General features: G+C 35.8%; 2 protein-coding genes across 5 annotated transcripts in view; both read left to right on the top strand.

The window, feature by feature from the left end:
- LOC144436698 (AP-3 complex subunit delta-1-like) overlaps positions 1-21257 on the top strand; it is a 45014-nt gene extending 23757 nt beyond the window's left edge. For 2 of the 3 annotated variants that reach the window (XM_078125551.1, XM_078125550.1), the window contains exons 13-30: positions 69-217; positions 473-599; positions 881-1219; positions 1521-1666; positions 2046-2141; positions 2578-2780; positions 9250-9404; positions 9981-10063; positions 10215-10410; positions 10699-10905; positions 11823-11930; positions 12939-13097; positions 13634-13681; positions 14403-14540; positions 14969-15109; positions 15483-15568; positions 17148-17355; positions 18001-21257. In XM_078125551.1, the coding sequence (XP_077981677.1) occupies positions 69-217; positions 473-599; positions 881-1219; positions 1521-1666; positions 2046-2141; positions 2578-2780; positions 9250-9404; positions 9981-10063; positions 10215-10410; positions 10699-10905; positions 11823-11930; positions 12939-13097; positions 13634-13681; positions 14403-14540; positions 14969-15109; positions 15483-15568; positions 17148-17355; positions 18001-18096 (2685 nt within the window). In that variant the 3' untranslated portion in view covers positions 18097-21257. The remainder of the gene's footprint in view (positions 1-68; positions 218-472; positions 600-880; positions 1220-1520; positions 1667-2045; positions 2142-2577; positions 2781-9249; positions 9405-9980; positions 10064-10214; positions 10411-10698; positions 10906-11822; positions 11931-12938; positions 13098-13633; positions 13682-14402; positions 14541-14968; positions 15110-15482; positions 15569-17147; positions 17356-18000) is intronic. The other variant, XM_078125552.1, reaches the window with a different exon arrangement.
- Positions 21258-23370: 2113 nt separating this feature from the next.
- The window catches only part of LOC144436628 (uncharacterized), a 41271-nt gene continuing 39643 nt past the window's right edge, over positions 23371-24998 (top strand). For both annotated transcript variants that reach the window (XM_078125456.1, XM_078125455.1), the window contains exon 1: positions 23371-23483. In XM_078125456.1, the coding sequence (XP_077981582.1) occupies positions 23436-23483 (48 nt within the window). In that variant the 5' untranslated portion in view covers positions 23371-23435. The remainder of the gene's footprint in view (positions 23484-24998) is intronic.

The raw sequence follows: 24998 nt of genomic DNA, 5'->3' as shown, positions 1-24998 counted from the left end.
AAAGTCCATACGGAATACACAAATCATTATTCATCCTAAAACCAGCACATATATTGATATTTGTTTAGGTTTCCAAGAAGAATCTGATGGAGATTGTGAAGAAATTAATGATTCACATGGACAAAGCAGAGGGTACCCAGTACAGAGATGAACTATTGTCTAAGATAATCCAGATCTGTAGTCAATCTAATTATCAATACATTACTAACTTTGAATGGTGAGTACTTATTACTGGGTTTATTATACTCTGTTATGTAATAGTTTGGAGTTTTACTACATGACGGAGCTTTGCAGAGACAGGTGGAGAAGTCAGACAATGAGAAGCATAAACCTACAATGTTTATGCAAAGTATGTGTGCTTCGTTTTTTCTTTGGAACTAGATGTAAATAGTTAAAATTATGTGAAAATGTTCATGCATTCAAACTAACCTTTTTGGCTGAGTAATTTTGTTTTTGATTTGTACTTTACCAGGTATGTGAGTATCCTGGTGGAATTGACCAGGATAGAAGGAACCAGACATGGTAAACTGATAGCATCTCAGATGTTAGATGTAGCAATCAGAGTCAAGGCTATCAGACACTTTGCAGTATCACAAATGGTAAGGAAAACATCCTTGCATATTAATGAGATCATTAGCATATCAAATATTTCAGTATCAGACACTTTGAAGTATCATAGATGGTAAGGAAAAACATCCTTGCATATTAATGAGACCACACTGAATATTCATGACCATTTATATAAATGTAATAAGCACTTAGGAGTCATGAATATTCAGTATGCATCTAATAAATTATCTATAAAAGAATCATCACATTACATAACATAACAAAACACTGATAAAGATGTGTAAACTTGTGTCAAATGTGACATTTTCAGGCACAATTACTCGATAATTCACATCTCCTACTTGGTTCAGCTGCCAATCGTAATGGAATTTGTGAAGTTCTGTACGCAGCGGCATGGATTGTCGGTGAATTCTCAGAACACCTGTATGATCCTAAGAACACTCTAGAAGCCATGTTACGTAGCCGAGTCACTACTCTACCAGGTCACATACAGAGTGTGTATGTACAGAATATTGTCAAATTGTACAGTCATATACTACTCAAAGCTGAGAAGGAAGACGACAAGGACCAAATGCTGGAAGTTACAAATATTGTGGTGGAAAGACTGCCTGTATTCACTGAAAGTGCAGACCTGGAAGTACAAGAGAGGGTAAGAATCCCAATGTGACAAAATGTATCCTTCACAGCCCCATCATAACCTAAATCAAGAGGTTCAATAATAATCAATACAAAAGTCTGAAACCTAGTCAACCCAAGTCCCATGCCTATTCTTGGATAATCAACACAATAGTCTGAAACCCAGTCAACCCATATACCTATTCATGAATAATCAACCCCAAAACATGAAACCCAGTCAAGCCAAGCTCCCATTCAACCATAAACAACCCTGATGTTTTTAATCAATTCATAATCAGAAATAACCCAGTTTACTACCACTTTATTACTTGTAGGCATGCTGTATTTTACAATTATTGAAGTATGTCTTGAAACTGCAAGCTAAGGATGTAGCTGTAGGTGAGGAAGTGGCTGCATTATTTGATGGTGAACTCAACCCAGTAGCACCTAAAGCACAGAAGAAGGTGGCTGTACCTGAAGGGTAGGTATCATCAAATCAATGTGGGTAATCATATATAACAGCCTTGTTGAAGCACAAATGGTTTCTATATTTCAAGAGAAAATAGAAACTGTATCTTAACCATAATATAAATACTACAGTCTCACAGGCACCTCTGAAGGACAATTATTCTATCTCTACCAGGGGCTATGTTGGGGAAAAAACAATATTAATATTATGAAATGGATATATTTTTTACAGTAAAAAACTGACATGACAGTCATTGATTTGCTTAAGTTTCCAGTTTAGTAATAATATTGTGATTTGAACAAAAAACCCAACCAGAATGTCTGTTTTAGTGTGAAATCTACCCCTTAGCTTGTGTTTGTGACTTATTTACCACTTTTCATTGTATTAATAGTTTGGACTTGGACCAATGGATTAATGACCCACCATCAGAGAGTGAGGAAGAGAATCATGCCGAAGCATCCTTTGTTACAATGGGAAGTGTTCATGGGTAAATAAAAATTCTCTTCTTGTTTATCCCTCAACTGTACACATTTGTCAGTGTGTGTGTGTGTGTGTGTGTGTGTGTGTGTGTGTGTGTGTGTGTGTCTGTCTGTCTGTCTGTCTGTCTGTCTGTCTGTCTGTCTGTCTGTCTGTCTGTCTGTCTGTCTGTCACTCTCTCTGTGTGTGTGTCTGTCTATGTATGTATGTATGTATGTATGTATGTATGTATGTATGTATGTATGTATGTATGTATGTATGTATGTATGTATGTATGTATGTATGTATGTATGTATGTATGTATGTATGTATGTATGTATGTATGTATGTATGTATGTATGTATGTATCAGCAATCACCCCTTCCACTGAATACAGATTCACAAAATGTTATGAAGTATGCCCACTGTGAGCAAAATTAACAGAAATGATTATTTTTTGTAACCAGATACACCCACCAGCAGAGCACTGTGAAGTATGAAGAAATTGATGAAGATGAGTTAGAAAGGAGACGTGAGGCGAGAAGACTAGAACAGAAAGATAACCCATATATACTGGCAGTGGATCCCAAGAAGAAACACAAAGATGATCTTAGGATGCAAGATATTCCTATCACACCAGTAGATTTAACCATTCCACTCTATGTACCAGGTTAGTCTTGAATTCAACCTTGTCGGCTGCTAGGTCTTTCCCGCCAAAAATTCATATGATATAAATTGTTGTCTTGCTGAAACTTTTTAACACACTTCAGCTTTATTTTGGATTGAACTTATAGAAAGAATCCACAGTTACTGATTACTACTAAAATTGTATTACTTTCCCGCCAATATTATCTGAACAAAATTGTTGTCCTACCAAAACTTTTTGACACCTTTCATCTTTATTTTGGACCAAACTCATAGAAAAAATGACATAGTGATAAGTTCATAGCAAAATTTTGAAGTCAAAGCAATGGCATGAAAAAGAGTGGATGTAAGAATTACTGCCATTGGTCTCTGCCTCAAACTGAGAAAGTTTTGAAGTTGCATACAAAATGAATTATGTAAAAATTGTTGTCACTGGCCTCTGTTTCAAACTGTGATATCTATTAACCAAGAAAGTTTTGAAGTTGCATTCAAAATGAATGTGGTTGAATGGTAAGTTGTCTTGGATGTTAGTATTCACAGTGAATTAAATGTTAGTGTTGTCTTGTCTGTATGTGATTGTCTGTCAATGTTTGGGGATGATGGCTGACACATGATAGCAGGTACAAAATCATTGGCTGGCTTTTATCAAGCTTCAAGAACTGTGTGGGAATGTTTACATATGCTAGCATATATGCAAATGTATGTGTGTGTATTGGGTCTGTGTGCAGATGTGTTTGTGTTTTATGTTTATGTCCATGGAAAGACTTGTGTTGCATTTCTTTATCTAGCTTCCAGATTTTGTACTTTTCCCCAACTGTTACTTAGTTGTGAGGACTCATTATTTACCCATGACTAAATACTGTAGAGCTAATGACTTCAGGTTGTTAGAAAAATAGAGATTTTCCCATATTTGTCATCTGATAATGTGATTCAATAAATCTGTTTTCCTGACACCATGATGGATGGCACACGATGTATCAAAGCAGTGTTCACATATATCTATAATCTATGTCTCAGTTACTGCCTACCTGGAATACAAGTCATATTATAATTCATTCCATTTCTTGTTACCTGAGATAACGCATTATAAAAATAACAGTCATTTGATTTCTTGGACTCACTCATATGTATCACTATATACAAATGTATTCAGAGGTGACAATAAGTCAATTTTCTTGTTCTGTTTTGAATTACATTCTACATGAGGTAAAATATCATTACAGTTACCAGGAATTGCCAGCTCTCGCAATTGGTTTCTGTCCCGTGGCGCCAAAGTATGACATAAACTATTCCCTATTGATGATTCATTCATTCGTTAAATTTTATTTAAAGAGGGTAGCCCAGCGGGCCGAAGCCTAAATTTTGTAGTTGGCCTCTGAAGTGTTCTGAGAACCAAAGATGTGTTGTGTTATGTATTGCGATTATGCTTATAATAGATAGAGGATGTAAACTGAAGGGAAAACAATTGTTGAGGACACGAAAGGAATGCTGGGAATTATGGAATCAGGAATTCAGTATGAATGCAGAGAAAAGTTACTGTGGAGAACTGTGAAATATTTGATTTGTGTTAGATAAGATAAATGTGTCCAATTCATATAACTCCTAATTCAGTAGAAGAAAAACGTTTTTACCAACTGTAGAAAACGAAAGAAGAACATGATTAAATTATTGATGTCAGGGTTCATAGACTCCTAGGAAGTTCTTGAAAGTCTGGGGATTTGAAACTGGTCCTAGAAAGGCCTTCCAAATCCTGAAAAATTTGCTCCCTGAAAAGCCTTGAAAAATGTCTAAATGTGTTGAATATGCTGATTGTCTTGCTAGTGAAGTTTGTGTCATGACAAATCAAGTGACACTCTGTTGATGAGAGGTGATACAAATTGTAAACTCCAGGATAGTAAGTTGAAAACTAACAGAAATGCCAGGAAATTTCAATGACTTTTGATAAGTGTATGGACCCTGTAACTTTTACTTGTATAGTGATTCTATCATATGGGAAAATGGCAGTGTGAACAAACTCATTTTCAACTGTCATGTTGTTATGTCGGCTAACATTTCTGAATGTCAAGTTTGCTTATTGTCATGTAATGTAGTATATGTAACCTTGCATTGCATGTATTCACTATGATGATCATGTCTTGTTTCATGCACTGACTTGTGTCAATATGCCATATACCAGTTCACACTCATTTTGCAACCTTTTTGGAAAGAGGAGGGTGTCCAAGATATCAGAAAATATGGGCTAAAACTTTAGTAATGATTGCCAGTATTACACATTCACAGGAGATTAAAAAAAATATTCAACAATGTGTCACTGTCCTTAGCAACATGTCAAGTTTCTAAAAAAAAAATTGTTATTGAAAACAAAGTAAATAGAAATGTTTAGACCGGCTGACAAAAAAATCATTGACTTCAGATGTGAAGCACCTGGAAATGGTGATTTTCCAAAGGAGGCTATGGGTTTAAATTATTGTAGCCCTTGTGTTAGGTACCCAAGCAGCTTTTGAACGGCACTCCTAGTGGCCAATAATGGAGATTCTTTTGTCTTTTCAATAACTGGACTATGGCATATTGTATGTGATCTTGATTCCACGCATGGTGAGATCTGTTCTCTAGACATTCATTCACTCATCTCTGTTTCTACTACTACTACTACTACTACTCCATGTAATGACGTCTCCACTAATGCTTCCCACTAATCATTTCCATAGGCTTGAAACGTAAAAAGACCTCATCCGGTGGAGGGACAGGACGTAAATCCGCTTATTCTCATATTCCAGGTGATTTCTGTTCTCTTGTTTACTCTCCATCCATCGTGTCAAACTCTTCCACCCGATGACTTGACAGAATGTCAGAATCATTTCCAAATCATTCAAATTTCAAATCTCAACATCTAAAATCAGTTCCCCAATCATTTCACTATCTTTTTTTTTCCTAATCTGATCTTTGGGTGTAAGAGTTCTAGAAATTGCATCTTACTGTGTTGTGAAATGTATAGTTTTTGCGGCTTCTTTGTAGATGTTGTTTGTGGCTTTTTAAAGTGGTCAGAATATTTGACAGTATAGTAATCATTTGCCGTAATTACTGTATCTGAAATTTAGAAATCATATATTACTACTTGAGGGTTATTTCACTTTAGGTTCTTATGTTTTAACCCTGGTAGTTTCTCTTTGGCACTGTTGCACTGTCTCTAGTATATGTTGCTATACAGTGTTTTTGTTGATGGCAGTGTGTATGTAGAATCACCTTAGTTTTACAAGCCTTTCACCTGGGGGTAAATTCCAGAATTTAAAGTGACCATATGGACGAGGATTAAGTATTTATTTCGGAATTTTTATTTTCAAATTTTTTATTATCATGGCTTCCTACTTGAAAAATCAATGTGAAACAAAATATACCATGTCTTTGTTTGTAACTCAATATATTACAAATGATTAATAAATGTGTCAAATGTTTGTTATTGTATGTACAATAACAAATGTTTCACACATTTTACATTTTTAGCTTGTTGCAATGTATTGAGTTACAAATACAGACTCAGTCCATATTGTTTCATCATGATTTTTCAAAAGGAAGCCATGATAAAATTATATTAAAAATTAAAAATCCAAAATAAATACCCCAATTCTAATCCACATGGCCACTTTTAAGTCAAATTTATATTAAATATAGCAGAGTATATACACTCATTGAAAGTCATTGGATGTCCTGAAATTTCAACTAAATGAAAAGTAAATGTATTGTGGCAAATAGAATTGTTGAAATGGCCAGATGTAGTGTCTGGCAAATTCCCATGGCTTGATAAGTAAATTTTCCATCATATCAATTCAAATGATAAGCTGGTGTTGAAATGTACTACAAACTTTCCAGGAAAACGACAAATATTGACCTTCAGCACTCTTGGAAAATGCCTGGGAAACTTCTGGAAATTCAATTGACTTTTATGTGTATGAACCTGAGTATATCTCTGTCCAGATTCTCCCCGTTTGTTATTGTAACACTAAAACTATAACAAAAAACACTTTCAATCAGTAAAAACATTGCATAGAGACATACAAATGTATTCAAGGTGTCAACAGATTTGAATAAATAGTTTTTTGTAAATTAGGTAAACTTTTGAAAGTGTTCCAGAACAAAGATTTGGTAACAGTACAACTTTAACATAAGTTACCAAAGCATTAGATATAGTATATCATGTAACGTCTTGTGTTCAGCTCTATGATGTGTAGTGTGTTACAGTTTGTCTATATCAGTGATGTTGGACATATCTTTGCTGTAAAGATACTATTACTAACATAGTAATTGTCTTATACTAATACCTGTAATCTTACCCTAAAACCAAACCTTGCACCAAAATTGGGCATGTGTATTGGATAAAAGGTTGTAACGTATAAACTTGGATCCCTCCTAACAGTAACTGATGCCTTTATAGTACTGAACCTGGATCCCCCCTAACTGGTGTTTGAATACTACATTTGATAGTGGTATGGATAATGTGTAACATCTACAAGTAATGAAATATGGGTAGAATTATAGCCTTGTTTATCAATCCCATCAAGAGACAAATTAAGTGTAATTAGGTGATATTTTGACATTTTAATGTTTTATTATATATACGTGAAAGAATTCCAGACACTGTCAGATTGACCTACTTTCCGTAGTGTCCGTAGAACATTTCAAGAACTTTAACAATTTGTGGTGATGGGTTGGGGTGAAGGAGTCCCATAGTTAAGATATCCTCTCTTAGGAATGGGGTGAAGGAATCACATAGTTAAGATCTTCTTTCTAATTGACTTCTAGAATGCATGCTGTCTGTGCACAAAACCAAAGCATATTTCTGTGGCTGTGTATGTTTCATATGTACTTCGTAGTCATTTATATTTTCCATAGTATTCATTTGCTTTCACTCTGCACATGCTACTGTTGTGATGTTTTGTGTGAACTTAGTGTTTAGATATTTCATGTAAAATGTCAACTGAAAATACAAGGTATAGAGTGTCTCTTTTTGAATTGACTTACACTGCAGAAAATGAGAAATGTCAAAAAAAAATATTTAAAGACCTCCCCCAATTGTCTACCTACAACCTCATCCAGTGGTGACTTAGAAACAAGTGGTATTTCCCATATAATGTGATTTTGTCAATTTCATGTCATGTATAATTTGAACCATGTCACATCGGTGTGCTGTGAGAGAAAAAGTTCTCAGATTCTATTTTGAATTGTCTGTAAGGAGACTGATACAGGCAGTTGAACCCCATCAAGATAGTGTCAAATATTTCACCCCCCCCCCCCCCCCCCTACATTTAGATTTTCTACTGTTATGGTACAAGTACCACAAAGTGATAGTTTGTTTAATAATGACAACTTTAGTTTCTATCCTCAGAGTCTGTGGTCATCAGGTATATGGAATACATCCTACTACTGGTATTATTCTATCATATAATGTAGTTACTATAACTTATTCATCAGCAACCTAGATGACGTGGTTCAAATGATACATTCCATGACATGAATGATTGTGTATAAAACAAGACTAATAGCTCTGGTAATGGAGCCTTCTTTTACTAAGATAGACACAAACTAAAACTATTGTGGCAAAATGTTGATATGACTGTGATAAGCTATTGAATGGACGTTGGTTTAATTATAGTCTCAGTAGGGAGTTCAAGTTCTGTGAACTTGCAGTGTAGTGTTTTGGGACTTCCAATGTTTACACTATCTTGATAACAGGGTGATTAGAATGCACAACAGAGAAGCCACCATCGCCCACTTGTGTAATTTACCACATTGAAGAACAATAGATCTATCTTAGTAAACGGAAGGCTGGATTACCAGTGTCATAGTAAAACCTGTAATATGTATCTGTTGGACCTTGGTGTTTTCATTTCCTGGTACTTTTTGTAACTACCAAATCCCAATTTGTATACCAACTGTAATTAACATATAGACAAATAATTATTGCAACCAACAGGATTATAAATTATAATGTTATTGTTTTGTTTTGTTACCCGACCGAAGGTTCTAATTATTTACAAGTAACATTTTACCTGTTCAGGTCAAACTGTCAGTACCTCTTGGTGGTGATGCTTGTATGTAATAAGACCCAATGGTCGTGTAACAAGAACTATTTATTGATATGATTTACCAACCAGATGAACTCGTTTAAGTAATGCCTGTCTTTGCTTGTAATCAGTGTTGTCTATGTCTAAATGTATGTTTGGTTTATGCAAGTTGCAATGTGCTATCGAATGTACAAGTTATCAACAGAACTATGTATATTATACCAGAAAATAGGTGAATTCTTGTAAATATGAACAACCACCTAGGCAAAGTGTAATCTTTTAGATTATATTTGATTTATTGACTGGTACATTAATAATTTGAGAGTTGATAGCAGTAAGTGAATGAAAATTGGAAAAAATGATGTGTCTGTATAACTGTGAGATACCTATCAATACTAAAATGAAGTACTTTCAAATTGGTAATGTTTAATGTAGGAATGATGGTGACAGACAAATACCTCAAAGATGAATCCAGGAGACTGAAAAGAAAGAAGAAGAAGAAGAAGAAGGGAAAGAAAGGAAGAGATACAGACTCTGATGAAGATATTCCTGTAATGCATGAAGTAGATACTACAGTGGATATGCCAGAGGTAAGGACTGGCGTTTGTAGACAGACAGACAGACAGACAGACAGACAGACAGACAGACAGACAGACAGACAGACAGACAGACAGACAGACAGACAGACAGACCGACAGACCGACAGATAGGAAGGCAGAGAGAGATGATCAGACAAGCAGACAGATGAACAGACATGGGCAGTTTATCAGACAGACTAACAAGCAGAGAGACAGACAGACAGAGAGACAGACAGACAGACAAACAGGAAGGCAGAGAGATGCTCAGACAAGCAGACAGGCAGTTTAACAGACAGAGGGAGACTGACTGACCGACAGACAGACAGACAGACAGACAGACAGACAGACATACACAGACAAACAAACAGATAGGTAGATGATCAAACTTAATCGACAGGGTAACACCCACAGATGGACGGACGGATAGATGGATGTACAGACAGGCAGATGATCAAACTTTAACAGACAGGCTAAAACAGACAGACGGCCAGACAGATGGACAGATGATTAGACTTATAGACAAGACAGACAACAAACAAGGTTATTCTTATCTGAATTGTTCAATTGTTGATTGATTACATATTGTAGGGGGCTACAGTAAGTGATGGTGAAGAAGAACACATAGACCCAGATGATCCTCACAGAGCACTGGCTGATATTGATATAGATAAGTAAGTGGATCATTTTGAATTCATAAAGTTGTAAGTTTCAGTGATCAGAAGCAACAACTGACTTTGAATGATGGACCCAATATCTTGAGAAATCCGTGTGTGTTTTTCTATCAACTTATTTGTATTATTATTATTATATATTTTACCACAGACCATTAGACGTGTCAGAAAAGTTACCTGTGAGGACTCACCGAGTAGTAGACACATCATCCATTAGTGCTGGCTTAAAGATTTCTAATACTAAATCTGAAGATGACGGAGACAAACCTGAAAGAAAACACCACCATCACCATCATCACAAGAAGAGAGGAGAGAAAGAAAAGAAAAAAGATAAGAAAGACAGAAAGGTGTGTTTTATATCTGGTTGTATTCTCTAAATTAGCCTCCTACCGGTACCACTTAGGTGTGCCATCATGCAAATTACAACTACTTATTTTGGTTGACAAGATGGTGAATTGATTCAGGGATTTTCATGATCAAACTTGGTCACGAGTAGCTCATGGTAATGGTTTGCAATCTAAGTATTTAAATTCTTCAAATGCTTGTTTATAATGACAAGGGAAATATCAAATGACAAAGAGTTCCCAATAGAATAGATTCTGTTTAAAGTAGAATATCATTTATGTTGAAACTAGGAAAAGAAAAAGAAGAAGAAGGCTGCAGAGGAAAACAGAGATGAAGGTACACCAACAGTAGAGGAGAATTTGATGGGTGATGGTGAGGAAGAACTCTCTAAAACCACAGAGGCTGAACAACTAGAGAAGGCATCACCAGTTACACCACCTCCTTCACCTGTTGCTAAGACATTAGAAAATGATACCAATGATAAATTAAAGGGACAGGTAAAAATAACATGTTATGGATTTGTTATCAAATTCTACCTTTTTTCTCCTTTCAAAATCACTTCTTTTCTCTTCCGTCTTACTTTTGTGTATTTCCCATCATCTTCTAGTTACTACATGGAGGTATACAAATGTGGCTGACATATAGTTTGTTGATACACCAAAATGGTATAGATTTTGCTAACAGTATTAGTGTATTGTTTTCATGCAGAAACAAATATAAGAAATGAATTTGGAGACGTTTGGTAAACATAACCCAGGGAGAACAAATGCTTCAGAGTTAAAATTTGAAGAAAAAAAATTGGCATTTTTATGTACATTTACTTTGTGATATCATAAATTGTTTCTACAATATACAATATGTATAAATGTATACAGTTATTCATTGTCTGGATGTTTGTATAAATTATGTCATGTACAATGTTGTCCATGTTGTTGTTGCTGTACAGTGTTCTTGGTGAACCCCAGCCTTATTTTACAAAACACTGCAAGTTACTAAAAATAATAATAATAAGCAGCACTCGGCAAGTCAAGTTGCAAGCTTTGATACATGCATCATTTCACTTTGAAAGATTTTGAATCTAAAAGAATGAATCTGTTGAACTGTGATTTGGTCTATAAATTGACACAGCCACTACTATGATATCTCCTCCCTTTCACAATTGGTTGCATTGTTACAGTGATTCCCATGTTTCCCTTGTCACCCAGTGTATGTTCTGAGATTGTACCCATCCATCTATCTATCCATCCGTACAATCCCATACACATGCCGCATGAAATGCGTTTATTTTCTGACACTCCCTTCCCCCTCCCCCCACCCCCCACATAACTGCATGTCTAGCTTGGGCAATGGAATGCTTGTCAATGTTGTCTTCAGTGTTTTTTTCTTTCTGTTGTGGTATCTTTTGTAATGGTAGCTGGATGATATTAATTTCTGGTTATCTGGTAATGATGCTGCAACAAAGCTGACAGAACAGTCATCACCAGTCAAGGAAGATACTGTAGAAGATACAGTAGTGGAAGAAGTAAGTCAAGTCAAGGCCAAACCCTAAAATTCTACATCTTCTTTTACCAGTATACTCAAAAATTTGAAATAGTTGAGGTGCAGCCAACAGGCAGAGTTGTGGTTTTCATAAATTTCAGACCAAAAATGATGTTTTTAATAGAATCGCCCCAAAACAATAACTGTGGGGAGGGTGTTTAGCTGTTCTTATCTGCCCTCCCTACCTCTCTCTCTCTCTCCAGCAGGGTTTCAACTTGTGTAAGAACAGCTTTTTGCAAGAACAGCTTCATTGACTTCACCTGATAGTTCCCTGTTCAACAAATGTTTGCTGAAAATTTACTTACTTTTGCTGAACACATACGTATAATTATAGAAGTAAATCGTGGTCAAGGTCCTCTACAAGTGACTTGTCAAAAGATGCAAAATCTAGTAAAAACTAAAAAGGGTATGATTTTGTGTACACATATCTGAAGTAGGAAAGACACGTGGTGGAAAAGGCTGAGAAGAAACTTGAGGGAAAGTTTTGTCAACATTCTGCTTGAAGAATGGATCATTAGTTGTGACAGTATAGGTTATAGTTTTCTCAATCAGTAGAGAACTTTGAACCTGAATTGTAACCACAGGTCATATTTGATTCTGTAATGTGGCATCAAACTTTTAAAAGATATACATTTGTATTAATATTAATGCAAGAAGAACCTATCTATACCCCTTTTGTAACAGGCAGGCAGGCAGGCTGACAGGCAGGAAGGCAGGCAGGCAGGCAGACAGACAGACAGACAGACAGACAGACAGACAGACAGACAGACAGATGCACACATTACACACAAACACACACTCATACACACACGGACACCACACACTTTAATCTTGCATACATTCTCAAACATGTACAGTAAATGAGATACAATGTAGATCCTGCAGTCATATGGGTACTTTAAATCCTGGTCAAAAATATACACATCTAACACAGTATACATATGGGTACATCGTTATCTCATTTTATCCTTCTTAAATGTTCCATCATCAGAAACACAAGAGGAAAAAAGAAAAGAAGGCAAAGAAAGATAAAAAGGAAAAGAAAGAAAAGAAGAAGAAAAAGCACAGGGAAGAAGTTAGTGAAGATGAAGAAGTGAGAGTAGTAGAAACAGTGACACCTGAACCTGTTATACCAGAAACACCACTGCCAGTATGTACATATTCATTAAGTAATCCAGTTTGTGTTTTTTGTGTACAAACAAATACCCCACACCCCCACCCCCACCCCCAGTAGAAACAGTGACACCTGAACCTATTATACCAGAAACACCACTGCCAGTATGTACATGTTCATTAATAAATCCAGTTTGTGTTTTTTGTGTACAAACAAATACCCCTCACCCCCACCCCCACCCCCAGTAGAAACAGTGACACCTGAACCTGTTATACCAGAAACACCACTGCCAGTATGTACATATTCATTGATTAAACCAGCTTTTCCCAACTTGTGTTTTTTGTGTACAAGCAAATACCCCCATCCCCACTCCCACTCCCACCCCCACCCCCAGTAGAAACAGTGACGCCTGAACCTGTTATACCAGAAACACCACTGCCAGTATGTACATATTAATTAATAAATCTAGTTTTCCCAACCTGTTGACTGTAATATCTAGTCTAGGAATTGAAATGATTTCACTAAGTGATTGATACTAATCCAGCATTTTATCTTTGTCTTCTTTACTTCAGCCAATGTCCAGTTATAAACTTTTAGGTGTAAGTGAATACATCAAGATGGTAAGTTAGTTTTGATTTTTCTCTTGTTTATCACAGTTAAAGTCAGAAGTCTAGCAAAAACCAGCTGTTACATATTCATCAAAGTCCAAGCATAAACATTTATTTGTGCCCATTATGACTGACTACATTTGGACTGACATTGGCTTCATCTACAAATTACTAATAAATAAAAACAGATGAAAACTGCATGGTTGCAATTAAAATTATACAACCACATAACAAACTTCATTGATAGGAACATAGATAATTTTATGTTTTTCATCATGATACTTTTAAAATAATGGATCGGTTGGTCAGTTGATTTTTGTAAAAAAAAAGTATATATCTTACAAAAATACCGGTGAGTGTATCTATACATGTTAGTGATACTTTCAATTCATAATTGTACTTTAACATTCTGGATGACAATTAAAGTCAGAAGGAACTGTGAAACATTTGTTTTATTGTTATAAAAATCCAAAATTTCAGCAATAAACATTAATTTATATTCAGATATATGCTTGTCAGGTTGCCATCTTATAGCCAGAGATGTTGTAAATTTTGTCAAATCCTGCCATAGAGAATGCTGATATTTAAACATAAATTCACCAGATTTAAGATATAAAGGGTATGTTGGGCATAAGAAACAAAGAATCAACTAAGGCCATCCTTATGATCATTAGTTTGGACCGTTCAGTGTTTCACTGCCTCATGTTTGTCTATTTCTATTGTATTCCTGTAGATGTATGAGACAAGAGTGTCATCAACACAGAGTAATCAAGTTATAGTGTCTGTTATCTTTAGTAATTTATCTGATAAACATCTCAAGTCATTAGATTTCAATGTGCTAGATTCACTGAATACAAAACTTGTAAGAGAGGTGAGTAGACACTGACTTATTTCTGTATTGAGTGATGTCAAATGTTTTGACATGGAAGAGTTTACCTCTTGTGAATTGCGCCCTCTAGAGTCTGATCTTTGTATTGTCTTGCACCTAAGAACACCTTTCTGATGGAGGGCTCCCTCCTGAGATTTTAGAGACCTTTTCATTGAATAAGGTCATCTAGAGATTGAAGAGACTTTTTCAAAGAACTACAACTTTCAATATGCAATAGATATATCACATATATTTGTGATGTTTTTGTTTTTTTATAAAAAGATATTCGATATTTCTTTTGCCTGGCTTCAATATTTGCAAAGACGAATGAATGGCAACAACTTTGTGTTACACACAAAATCCTTATCTCTCTGATCTGGACCTTTGTAATACACTTCAGTGATGTTGACTTATTACTATTCTCCCTATAGATTGGGGCAGACCCACATGATGGCATTAAAGTGCCGTTCCAACTTCCACCAGGAGCAGCTAATGAAGGCCAGTTTGCATTCACCGTAGAAAGCATCAATATGCCACAAAGGCTCAAGGGAACATTGACATATATGACCAAGGTAAGTCATAAGATATACCAAAGGCTCAAGGGAACATTGACATATATGACCAAGGTAAGTCATAAGATATACCAAAGGCTCAAGGGAACATTGACATATATGACCAAGGTAAGTCACAAGATATACCAAAGGCTCAAGGGAACATTGGCATACATGACTACTAAGGTAAGTCATGAAATGCCCCAGTGGGTCAAGGTGACACTGACAAACCTGAATAAGGTCAGTATTTATTTGGATATGAAACTATAACTAACTTGCCATCAAAAGTATCTTGTCAAACAGCAGTTACCAGTCAGTGTCTTTTGTTTCACCTGTAGCATCCTCCAATAAATAACATCTCTAACTACATACTGTGTTTATGTTTTGTTCTCAGGATGAAGAAGGGTCTACCAGTGAAAAGATAGATTTTAAGTTACATTTACCAGTGTCAGCATATGTTGTAGGGACACCATGCAATAGGTAAGAACAGTATAAGAAATGTATGAAGTTAGATTAGGTGAGTTACAGAGTCTAAAGGAGTGAGATACTACCACTAAGTTAGACAAATGGAGTTCAGGGGTCCATGTACCAAAACTTACCAGTGATTTAGAAAGAGTTCAAAGATCGCAGTAATGGATCTCAAAGTTCTCACCATTTGAGTATTTACATATCGTAACCATAGTAACCATACTGATGAAATTATCGTTAAGCTAAATCCTAGGATTTGAGTTTTATAGTGTTTGATATAATGATGATATACCAGAGTTTTCTGAAAACAAGCCCATCCGTAAAGTTGCCCATGGGTGATCATTTGGCGGGTGGGCGTCTAATGGGTTTTTCAGATTCACTACGGCAAGAATTTTGCCTTGTTATATTGGTAATGTTAGTTTTTATTTAGTTTGAATGTTCTGTTGAAAAAAACCATAAACTTAGAGTGCCAATAAAAAATGGATGTTTTTTACACGAGGAGAATGTGATCGTGAAGGTAGGTACATACACCTTTGTGCTGAGATCGATCAACAAGTCGGCAGATGACTCATGGAGACCGGCAGACGTCACTGTCAATGCGACACACTGGGTCTAAAAATAGGTCAGGGTAATTTGCATGGTGAGTGTGCACACAAAGTGAATTACATCGAGTGAGAGTTGAAGTAATGTGTAATGTCATGTATAAATGAGTTCATGGAGATTTAACGATCGGTACAAGGCTAATGTCAAGTTTATCCAGGGTGAACAAATCATTTTGTGAACTGGTGGTCCCCGGACCAGTGATGAAAAAAATGCAGTGGTCCTGCTGAAAAAATTAGTGGTCCCAAGTCCCGCTAATGTGAAACATTGAATCTTGCCTATGAATCTGTATATTCAGACGTACACTATTTTTAGTTGAACAATATCCACTTTATAATAATAAATATAAAGTTGACATGCTTGGTTTCAGTCAATTGACAATTCTATTCTATTTGTAATGGTTATTTTTGAGGCATCGACGCAACAATACAATCAATGCTGATAGAATGATAGCAAATAAAATGTTTCATTTGATATATTTGAATTTTAATAAAATGAAATTATTATTCTTGTCTTCCTAATTGTTGTGTCCCTAAACTGGTATGTCCCCATTAGTAATGATATAGCCACATGGCTGTTGAGTGTTGACTGCCAAATAATCGCCCTGAGCTTCTATTTAGTTCCTCTGTTGTGGTTCTGAATTTGCTGATTTTCCGAATAGTGGCCCAGGGCTAGTTTTCGGAAAACTCCGGTATATGTCAGCCACTTTTTGTATAATTTTGATAACTTTCTTTCTGTCTGCTCTGTGCAGTCTACAAGAACTAACATTCACATATAAAGTATAGGTTTAAAGTATGTGATAGAGTTTACAAGACACACATTGCAGTAAGACTATAGTTTGATAAACCAGCTGTCATCTATGGAGTTAGTGAATCCCTGAAAATAGCAAACACTTTAGCAGTGATTTCAAGTAGTCCACCGTACTGAGGGTGGCCCCCCTCATGTAAGACGTATGGTTTTTCCTTATCAGTATTGGTATCATTGTTTACAGTGAAAGATTTGCAGAGCTGCTTCAGAGTGGTGATGTTGGCGAAAAAAATTCTATGAAAATAACCCTTATGGATGCTGAGTTCTCTCATGTGGTTGCCAAGGCGTGTTTCTATGGACATTTGTCATTGGTTGAAAGGGTCGAAAATTCAGCATCCTTCTATGGCTGTACAATACAACAACATCACATATGCATACTTGTTAAACAATTGGTAAGTTGCCATAGAAACTAGTTGAAGTGTCGTCTTTCAATGGATTCTTGCATCTTAAGATTTGTCCTAAAAATGTCCAGAACTTACTAAGTGATAAAGGTTGTTGGTGACATTATGTTACTGAATGAGTTGGCATGGTCACTTATTGGCTTAGTACTGTGTAATACATGTAGTGTAACTTTTGCCTGTCATTGTGTTATGCTTTTGTCTGTCTGTCTGTCTGTCTGTCTGTCTGTCTGTCTGTCTGTCTGTCTGTCTGTCTGTCTGTCCGTCTGTCTGTGGACGTGATATCACAAACACTACTGCATCAGTTTCTAATGAAACTTGCTACATATATTCCTCATATTAATTTCAAAGAATGATTTGGTTTTTGGTAAACATCATATGAATATTAAATGAGTCATTTGCATAATTAATTATTTTCAGTAATTACATTATATCTTAAGAATGCAAGGCTTTATTCCATATAACATAGTGCATGCTTCGATAACAAAGTGCATGTGTCCTGGAAAACTTGTACTAGTTACAGAAGACAAATGGCTTCTCTTTTCAATTGGAGGGCTATATCTGATAGTGTGGCATGAAATGCTGTATATTACAGACTATACCAATACTAACTACCTAAACCATTTCATTTGTTTTCAGCCCAACAGTGGACTTTCTGTAGATGGTAAAAGTTCAGAGAGCTCACTTTTATCTAACTACCTAGATGAAATTAAAAGTATTTTGACGCAACAGTGAAGACAAATCAACGGCAGCCATTTGAATCCATCAACTGTTTACTCCCTCTAAATTCCCATTATATGCCATGTGTCTATGTGCTAGAGTACTACAGTAGACTGTGTAATAACGATGTCCTTTGGTGTGAAAACCGTCCTAACTCCGTAGAATTGCTTCAGCAATACTGGATCAATCATCATTTCAGCTTATCTTTCCAAGTCCTACAACATCCTTCCTGGTTGGTTTAGAACGTAGGGCACGCATTTTTTTCACTGAATTACTTTGTGAAGGAGACGTTTAAGAAGAGTTCTCCAGCTTTGACCTTTCCACCCCCCATGTATAGTGTTATGGTCCTGCTTTCTGTACAGTGTCGGATATATATGGAAGATAGAACTGTACAAGTGAGGGGAGGTGCTTGACACATACATTTTCAATAGTGTGTCTCCCTATGAACTCTGAACTCAAGTTATTGGTTCATTTCACAATACATATATACTGTAGATATACATCAGCATTACATTTGATAGCAATACCAGTGTAGACTTCCTATATCTCTATGTAACTGGTTTCTCTCTCTATTTTTTCCCTCAATATTGGCCGTTCTTTTGTTTTGCATAATGAAATAGAGATATTATATTGATGTATCCTTGAGGACTCTTTGTCAGTACATGTACATCTTTTCTTCCTGAGATGAAGAGTAGAGGAAGAGGGTGGTTTCAAGACTCTGCCACTTTGAAGGGGGGTGTTTGAGTGACTCTACCCTTGAAGGGGAGGGTTTGAGTAACTCCAGTCACTTTAAAGAGTTTGACTATCTCCATCCTCTTTGGAAGGCTGAGTGGCTATGTATGCAGTTCTTCTACCATACCATGCTTTACAACAATACAGCAGTAAACCTTATGTGATTTAAAGTCAGCTTACAACCATGTATGTACATATGATATGTGTATCAAAATGAATGCAATGCTAGCACTAGTGTCATGGATAGCCTGACACACAAAATTAGTTCTATTTCAAATATCACATGCCTTTTTTCTCCGTCTTACATAATTCAAACAATATTTATTTATTCTTTGTTTTCGTAGTCTCTCAAATCATCATGTGATTAATTTGAATATCTTTTACTAGAACAGATGTAGACAAATGCGATTTACAATAATACAGCAAGTTTGTCAGGATGTTACCAGGGTATTCTTACATTTGGCAAGATAGTGTATAAATTTAACACCTGCAACAAACATGATTATTTGAGCAAGAGCAATTCTCATAGTTGTAATGGTCGTGTTTTGGAATAGTTGACCAAAATGCATTTCATTTGTTTGTTTGTGCTGCTCTGTGCAATTTATGTTGACTTGTGGAAGCAAGATGTACAAGTTTTATAGATACGTTTGAAAAAAAAGTAAGAGTAAGGAAACATAGAGACCATGGCATTCTGTTAACAGCATTTTATTAGTCACACCCGCATGAAATGGACATTGCTTTAAAATTTGATTTGTACTGTAAGAATGTTACATACAGACTTGCAGCTGTAGTGATCAGAGAGAACGATTTTCTATCATTAGTAATGATAGACCCATTAAATCTAGACTATTGTGTACTTTTAACAATTATATTTTAGGTGGTGCTTCCATTTTGTTGATATGTATTTTAATATTTCTCTGGTTTTTTTGTTGATGAAAAGAAAATATTTCTTGCTTTATTTATCTGTGGTATATCATTTGACATGTGTTTAGAAATACTGACATGTCATATCTCTTGTTATGTTAATGTTTTATCAGTGTTTATAAACTACCTTCGAGATCTTACCGGATTGTTTGAATTCTCTTGCTTAGTTCACATCTGTCTGCATAGACCATTCAGTGTCTATTATTTTTTAAGGTTCGTCACCATACATGTCTTGAAGAGTAATGTAACTCTGTTTGGCTGATATAGTTCATTATAGACCTGTTGCTGGTTCCAAGATGTATTGCATGTCTTCCCATACAATATATATTCTGTACATGCAGGGGTTTGCACATGCTACACAGGGGGGATTGCTGTCTCCTGACTGTACCCAAGATTTACCAGTAAAATCCCTCCCTCTCATTGATGGTGTGTAGTCTCTGTTTTATAAAATCACTCATAATCAAAGAGGTCAACATGTCTTTCCATCATTTCCTGATGAAAATGTTAATTCAAATGTAATAAAGACAAAACAAGCCTAAATGTAACATTACCCTAAGTGACATCATCTCATGCAATGCATCATGGAACCAGAACGTCAACCATGGACCATACCAAGTTATTAGATGTAAAAATTCTAATCAAAGCTGTGTACTTTACCTATAAATTTACAAAATGTTGAGTAGTAAGCTACATTCCAGACTAAGCAAATCTTGAGAACGGCATTTTTACAGTAAGTAAATGCAGTGGAGCCCCATTCAAAGCATCAGGTGTTCTGACTGTCTAAAATTTCAAATTTAGGTTGCGTCATAAAAGATGTGGCATTAAATTTCCCAGTGTATTTCAGTGATATACTACATGTAGTAATTTTCCTTGGACTACTCGAAATGGAAATAGTCGCAATCTAAGAGTCGAGTCCTTTTAATATCTGCCCATCTGTCTTGTACAGAGTTTGGATGATACTGTATCACATCAACTGATTCCTGCAATCTATGCCACATTGTATAGTTTTATTTGTATTTTTTTAGAGCACCATGGTTGCAGATTTTTTTTTTTTTTTACAGTCAGAGCACAATTCAGAGAACCAGTGTAGTTTTGACCACAGCAGTACAGTATATACAATTACGTAATGATAGACAAGGTGTGATGTGATTGATCACATCCTGTCTGTTCTTTGTTGACTGGACAAAGACAAAAATGAAATAAAGTATCAAATACCTGTAAGTCCATATACAGGCTTTTTTTTGAGTACAAAGGAGAGTTATCAATTTTACAAATATTTGTTCAAATTTGTGAGAATATCACCAAATCTTAGTAAATTGTGACTGATATGAGTGTGTGTCTAATGACCATTGTTTATGTTACAAAGTACCCTGTATTATTACAGATTGTTGATGTCTCTAGTCATAGCAAATATTCGATAAGAAATCTACCATGCATAGGAAGTGTTTTGTGTACAGAAAATAAGACATTATAAAAACGTAAAGAAATCGTGTATATGTGGAAAAATAAAGTAAATCTCTGTCAGGTGTAAAAAGTGTGCGTGTCCTTATTCTTGCATTATATCGTGACCTGACGTTGAGGGCGCTGTCAATTTAATTTACGGCGCCTTCAACAATTATTACGGGGGGGGGGGGGATCAACTGGGTCTGTCATGTAAAGTGCGTCTATAGTTGCCTGATAAATGTACCATTACTAATGTTCATTCTGACCCACCACATGTGGTCTATACTATGTGGTCTTTGGTGTTATTCAGGTGGTACAAACTGAGTTAATGAGCTTTTTTACCCTGGGACAGTGAAAATACATATAACCTTGATCCAAATTCAAAGTATATGTCAGTATGTTGAATACCACGAGTACAGTGTATCTTTGAAATATGTAGCAACAATGATGTCCCAAAAACGCATACTCGGCTTGCGCCCTCTTTCATATCGATATATACATACTTTTATCCATTGAACTACTACAACATGTAGAATCATACCTAAACTGAGTTTTAACTCTTATCAGCAATGAATACAAGGATGTACAATGATTCTTCTGTACCGTATTCACAATCTGATGGTTTGCACTCAATACAGATTGATTGGTGGGTTGGTTGGTTGGTTGGTTGGTTAATCTGAATCAGAATTACTTTATTCATCCCACTAGGGGAAATTAAAACATTTCTTGCAGCTAAAACAAAACAAAAATAATACAAAAGATAGCATTACGTGTATTGATTGATTGATTGATTGATTGATTGATTGATTGATTGAGTGAGTGAAATTACATATGCCATCTATGATCAATATCCGACGGTTATTGATAGCCATAATTTTAGTGTCGGAAAGTGTCTCTGTTCACCACCTAAAACAAACCCCTTGACTCACATTTGCCCTACTGTATTAAATAAGTGTTATTATATACAGTGCACGTACATTTTATCCACTAAATTCATAATATGTTATATCAGTATTTTACACTTGCAAGACGACGTCCGTTGCCATGGCTAACTAGGTGTATGGCGAAATAGCATTTTTCTTGCCAACATATACATTGTAGTTTACCCTATAGGAAACACGTAGAAATACTTTGGCTAGAAAGTACCCATCGATCAATTTATCGTGCAAACTTTGTCTCCTGAATTATCATATCATTGTTATTATTATTGTTATTGTTATTGATGTTGTTATTGTTGTTTGTTTGTGTGAAAACATTAAACAATCGTTCCCTTCGATTCTCTGTTTTAAAATATAAGATAAACTGGAATAAATAAGCAAACGGGTAATAAAGAAAACATGGAAGGAAAATGTTCATATCATTACTTTTGAGAGTAATTCTTTTAAATTTGGAAGTCTATTTTTTGAAGAAGAGAAGAAAGCCTAGTCGGCTGATCGAAGGATTCATTGCAATTAAGTACTAGAAAAAAAATGCACACTTGTTGACAGTGGAAAACCAAGATAAAACATATGCGTAATTAATAAAACGCTATTACAGTTCAGTTGATGTGTTACTGAACCATAGATCTATAAAACAGACCCGCGTTCACATCATTGCGGGTCCGGTAGGCTAGTATAGGTATCATAGCAGGATATTGAACTTCTTGTAAAACCACCCGGCGATGTATATGAACCTCCCCACTTCTCTCTTTAATTTTTAAACTTGTTTTCCAAGTACAGTGTCCAAGCGCAAAGGTATTCTCTTTCCGTTCACATGGGTTTCCGTGACAGTTTGTACTGCAACACCAAGAATGCGAAAATAATTTCATCAACTCCCCATGTACCGAGAACAAATACACAAGTGAATATGTCTGTAAAGAAGTGTAAATAAGCAGAAGAAAAATCCTCGCGGGCAGTTTACAGAAATTGGATTTTCTAACAAATTGAACAACATCGAGCGACAAAGCAACATATAGTATTACTACTGCCCACATAATGCGAATAATTAAATTGGAAAAGGAGAGAGAAAATAAAGTGACATTCCATGATCATTCCTTGTTTATAGTGCAGTACGTTGTACAGGTGTGTACGGCGGCTATGTACAGTGTGACAGACATAGACAGTGTTTGTTTGAACGGCTATTGGAGACCGGGTCACGTGACCATTGTTACTACCGCTAGCTTGACAACATCACGCTGCGCAGGTTCGAATCATATCCTCGACTTGATCACCGTTCACAGCTGTACAGAAATTTCATGGATCCCAACGTAGTGTAAAATGAGTACTCGGTTAAGCAACACATTGGATCGGCCGCCATCGGAGCAGGTTAGTAGAGTCAATATCAATATAACTGGCAAAATCTAACACCTTGTACGACAGCGGGTTGTGAAAATTATTCCCAACGCACCGCGTACATGGAGTTCCATCTTCGTGGTAATAATCATGGCGCACGCGTTGTAAATTTCTTTACCACTTGAATACATGACCTGAGATGGTATGCCCAGACGCTTTAATACCTGTTCCCTACGGGCTTGTAATAAGAGGTATTAACGTGTACAATAAATAATAATAGTAAATCCTTGCTATAATGCCTGCCTGTAGTGAAAAGAGCAAGTTCTTAGCTTTACACTGAAAATCCGAAAACAATAGCAGGGCTTCACGTCAGTTATAGTGAAACGATGGACATGTAATCCGGAGATTTATTCACTCGAGTAGACAGGGAAAACACGAACTTCCTAGTAATAAAACTCGTTGTCATGCTACGTTCAGTGTATCGTCAAGAGTATTGTTATATTTGAGGTGTTTTGGTAGTTTTCACGATGTTGTTAACGGTTTTCTTCGCCGTCAACAGGGCCTTGACATTGTTTGGGTGTCACCACCACGTTCACTTCCTGCACTGCACTGTCACGATCGTCCAAACTGCTAGTTTTATAACTATTGACAAGGCTCTCAATTCGTCTCGTAAAACCAAACTATTTATTATTTAACCAACGATTTTACTGTAAAACTAATGTTACACCTTCCTAGTGATGGCGATATGGCACTTGAAACAGTTTAATATTCAGTAACTTTAAACCAGACACGAAATACCTAGGTTTCGTTTACTGTAAGATTAGCTCATTGAAGTACGAACAGTTCACGTTAATTCCTCGGGCGTACGCACGCCTAGCCTCACTCTGTTCATCATAGTTCGACAGACTTTATTCTTCGTTTTAGATTAATATCATTAATATTAAGCATATTTGTTATAAAATAATATCTACATGATTTTTATATATAATAATAGAAGACTATTGGTTGATTACTCATGATGAAATTATGACATTGGCAAGTACTTAGTATTACTGTTGCCATGGTAATTTATTATTTGCAACAACAGTCATTATTTACCAATTACATGATTTAAGACAGTCATTTAATATAGAAAGATGGTTTGGCAGAAATTATCAAAACAAATAAATGTCAATTTTTTGTAGTTGTTATTCAGGCCAAGATGTGTTTTTAATTTTATGGCCTGTCTTTTCAGAAAAAATGTATCTGACTTGTTCTAAAATGCAATCCATATGGTTTCAGTAACAGATGGTTACAGGTTGAAAGCATGAAAATTATACAATATGTCAAAGTACCGATACAGACCAAGGCAAATTACTTATTTATGTAGAGTAGAAAAGGAGTCTGTACACAGATGTCTGTACCATACATTAGAAACCGTGGTGATATGACAGAGTTTAATAGCTAAAATACATACATAAATTATAGATAACATTGCAGGAGTAGAGTGTCTACTGGTAACAAGCTACCTAAATATGTATGTACATGTATACTGAACCCCAGATTAGT

This window comes from Glandiceps talaboti, chromosome 6, assembly GCF_964340395.1.
Source record: "Glandiceps talaboti chromosome 6, keGlaTala1.1, whole genome shotgun sequence".
Taxonomy (NCBI): Eukaryota; Metazoa; Hemichordata; class Enteropneusta; family Spengelidae; genus Glandiceps; species Glandiceps talaboti.
This window is presented reverse-complemented; position numbering and strand designations above follow the sequence as displayed.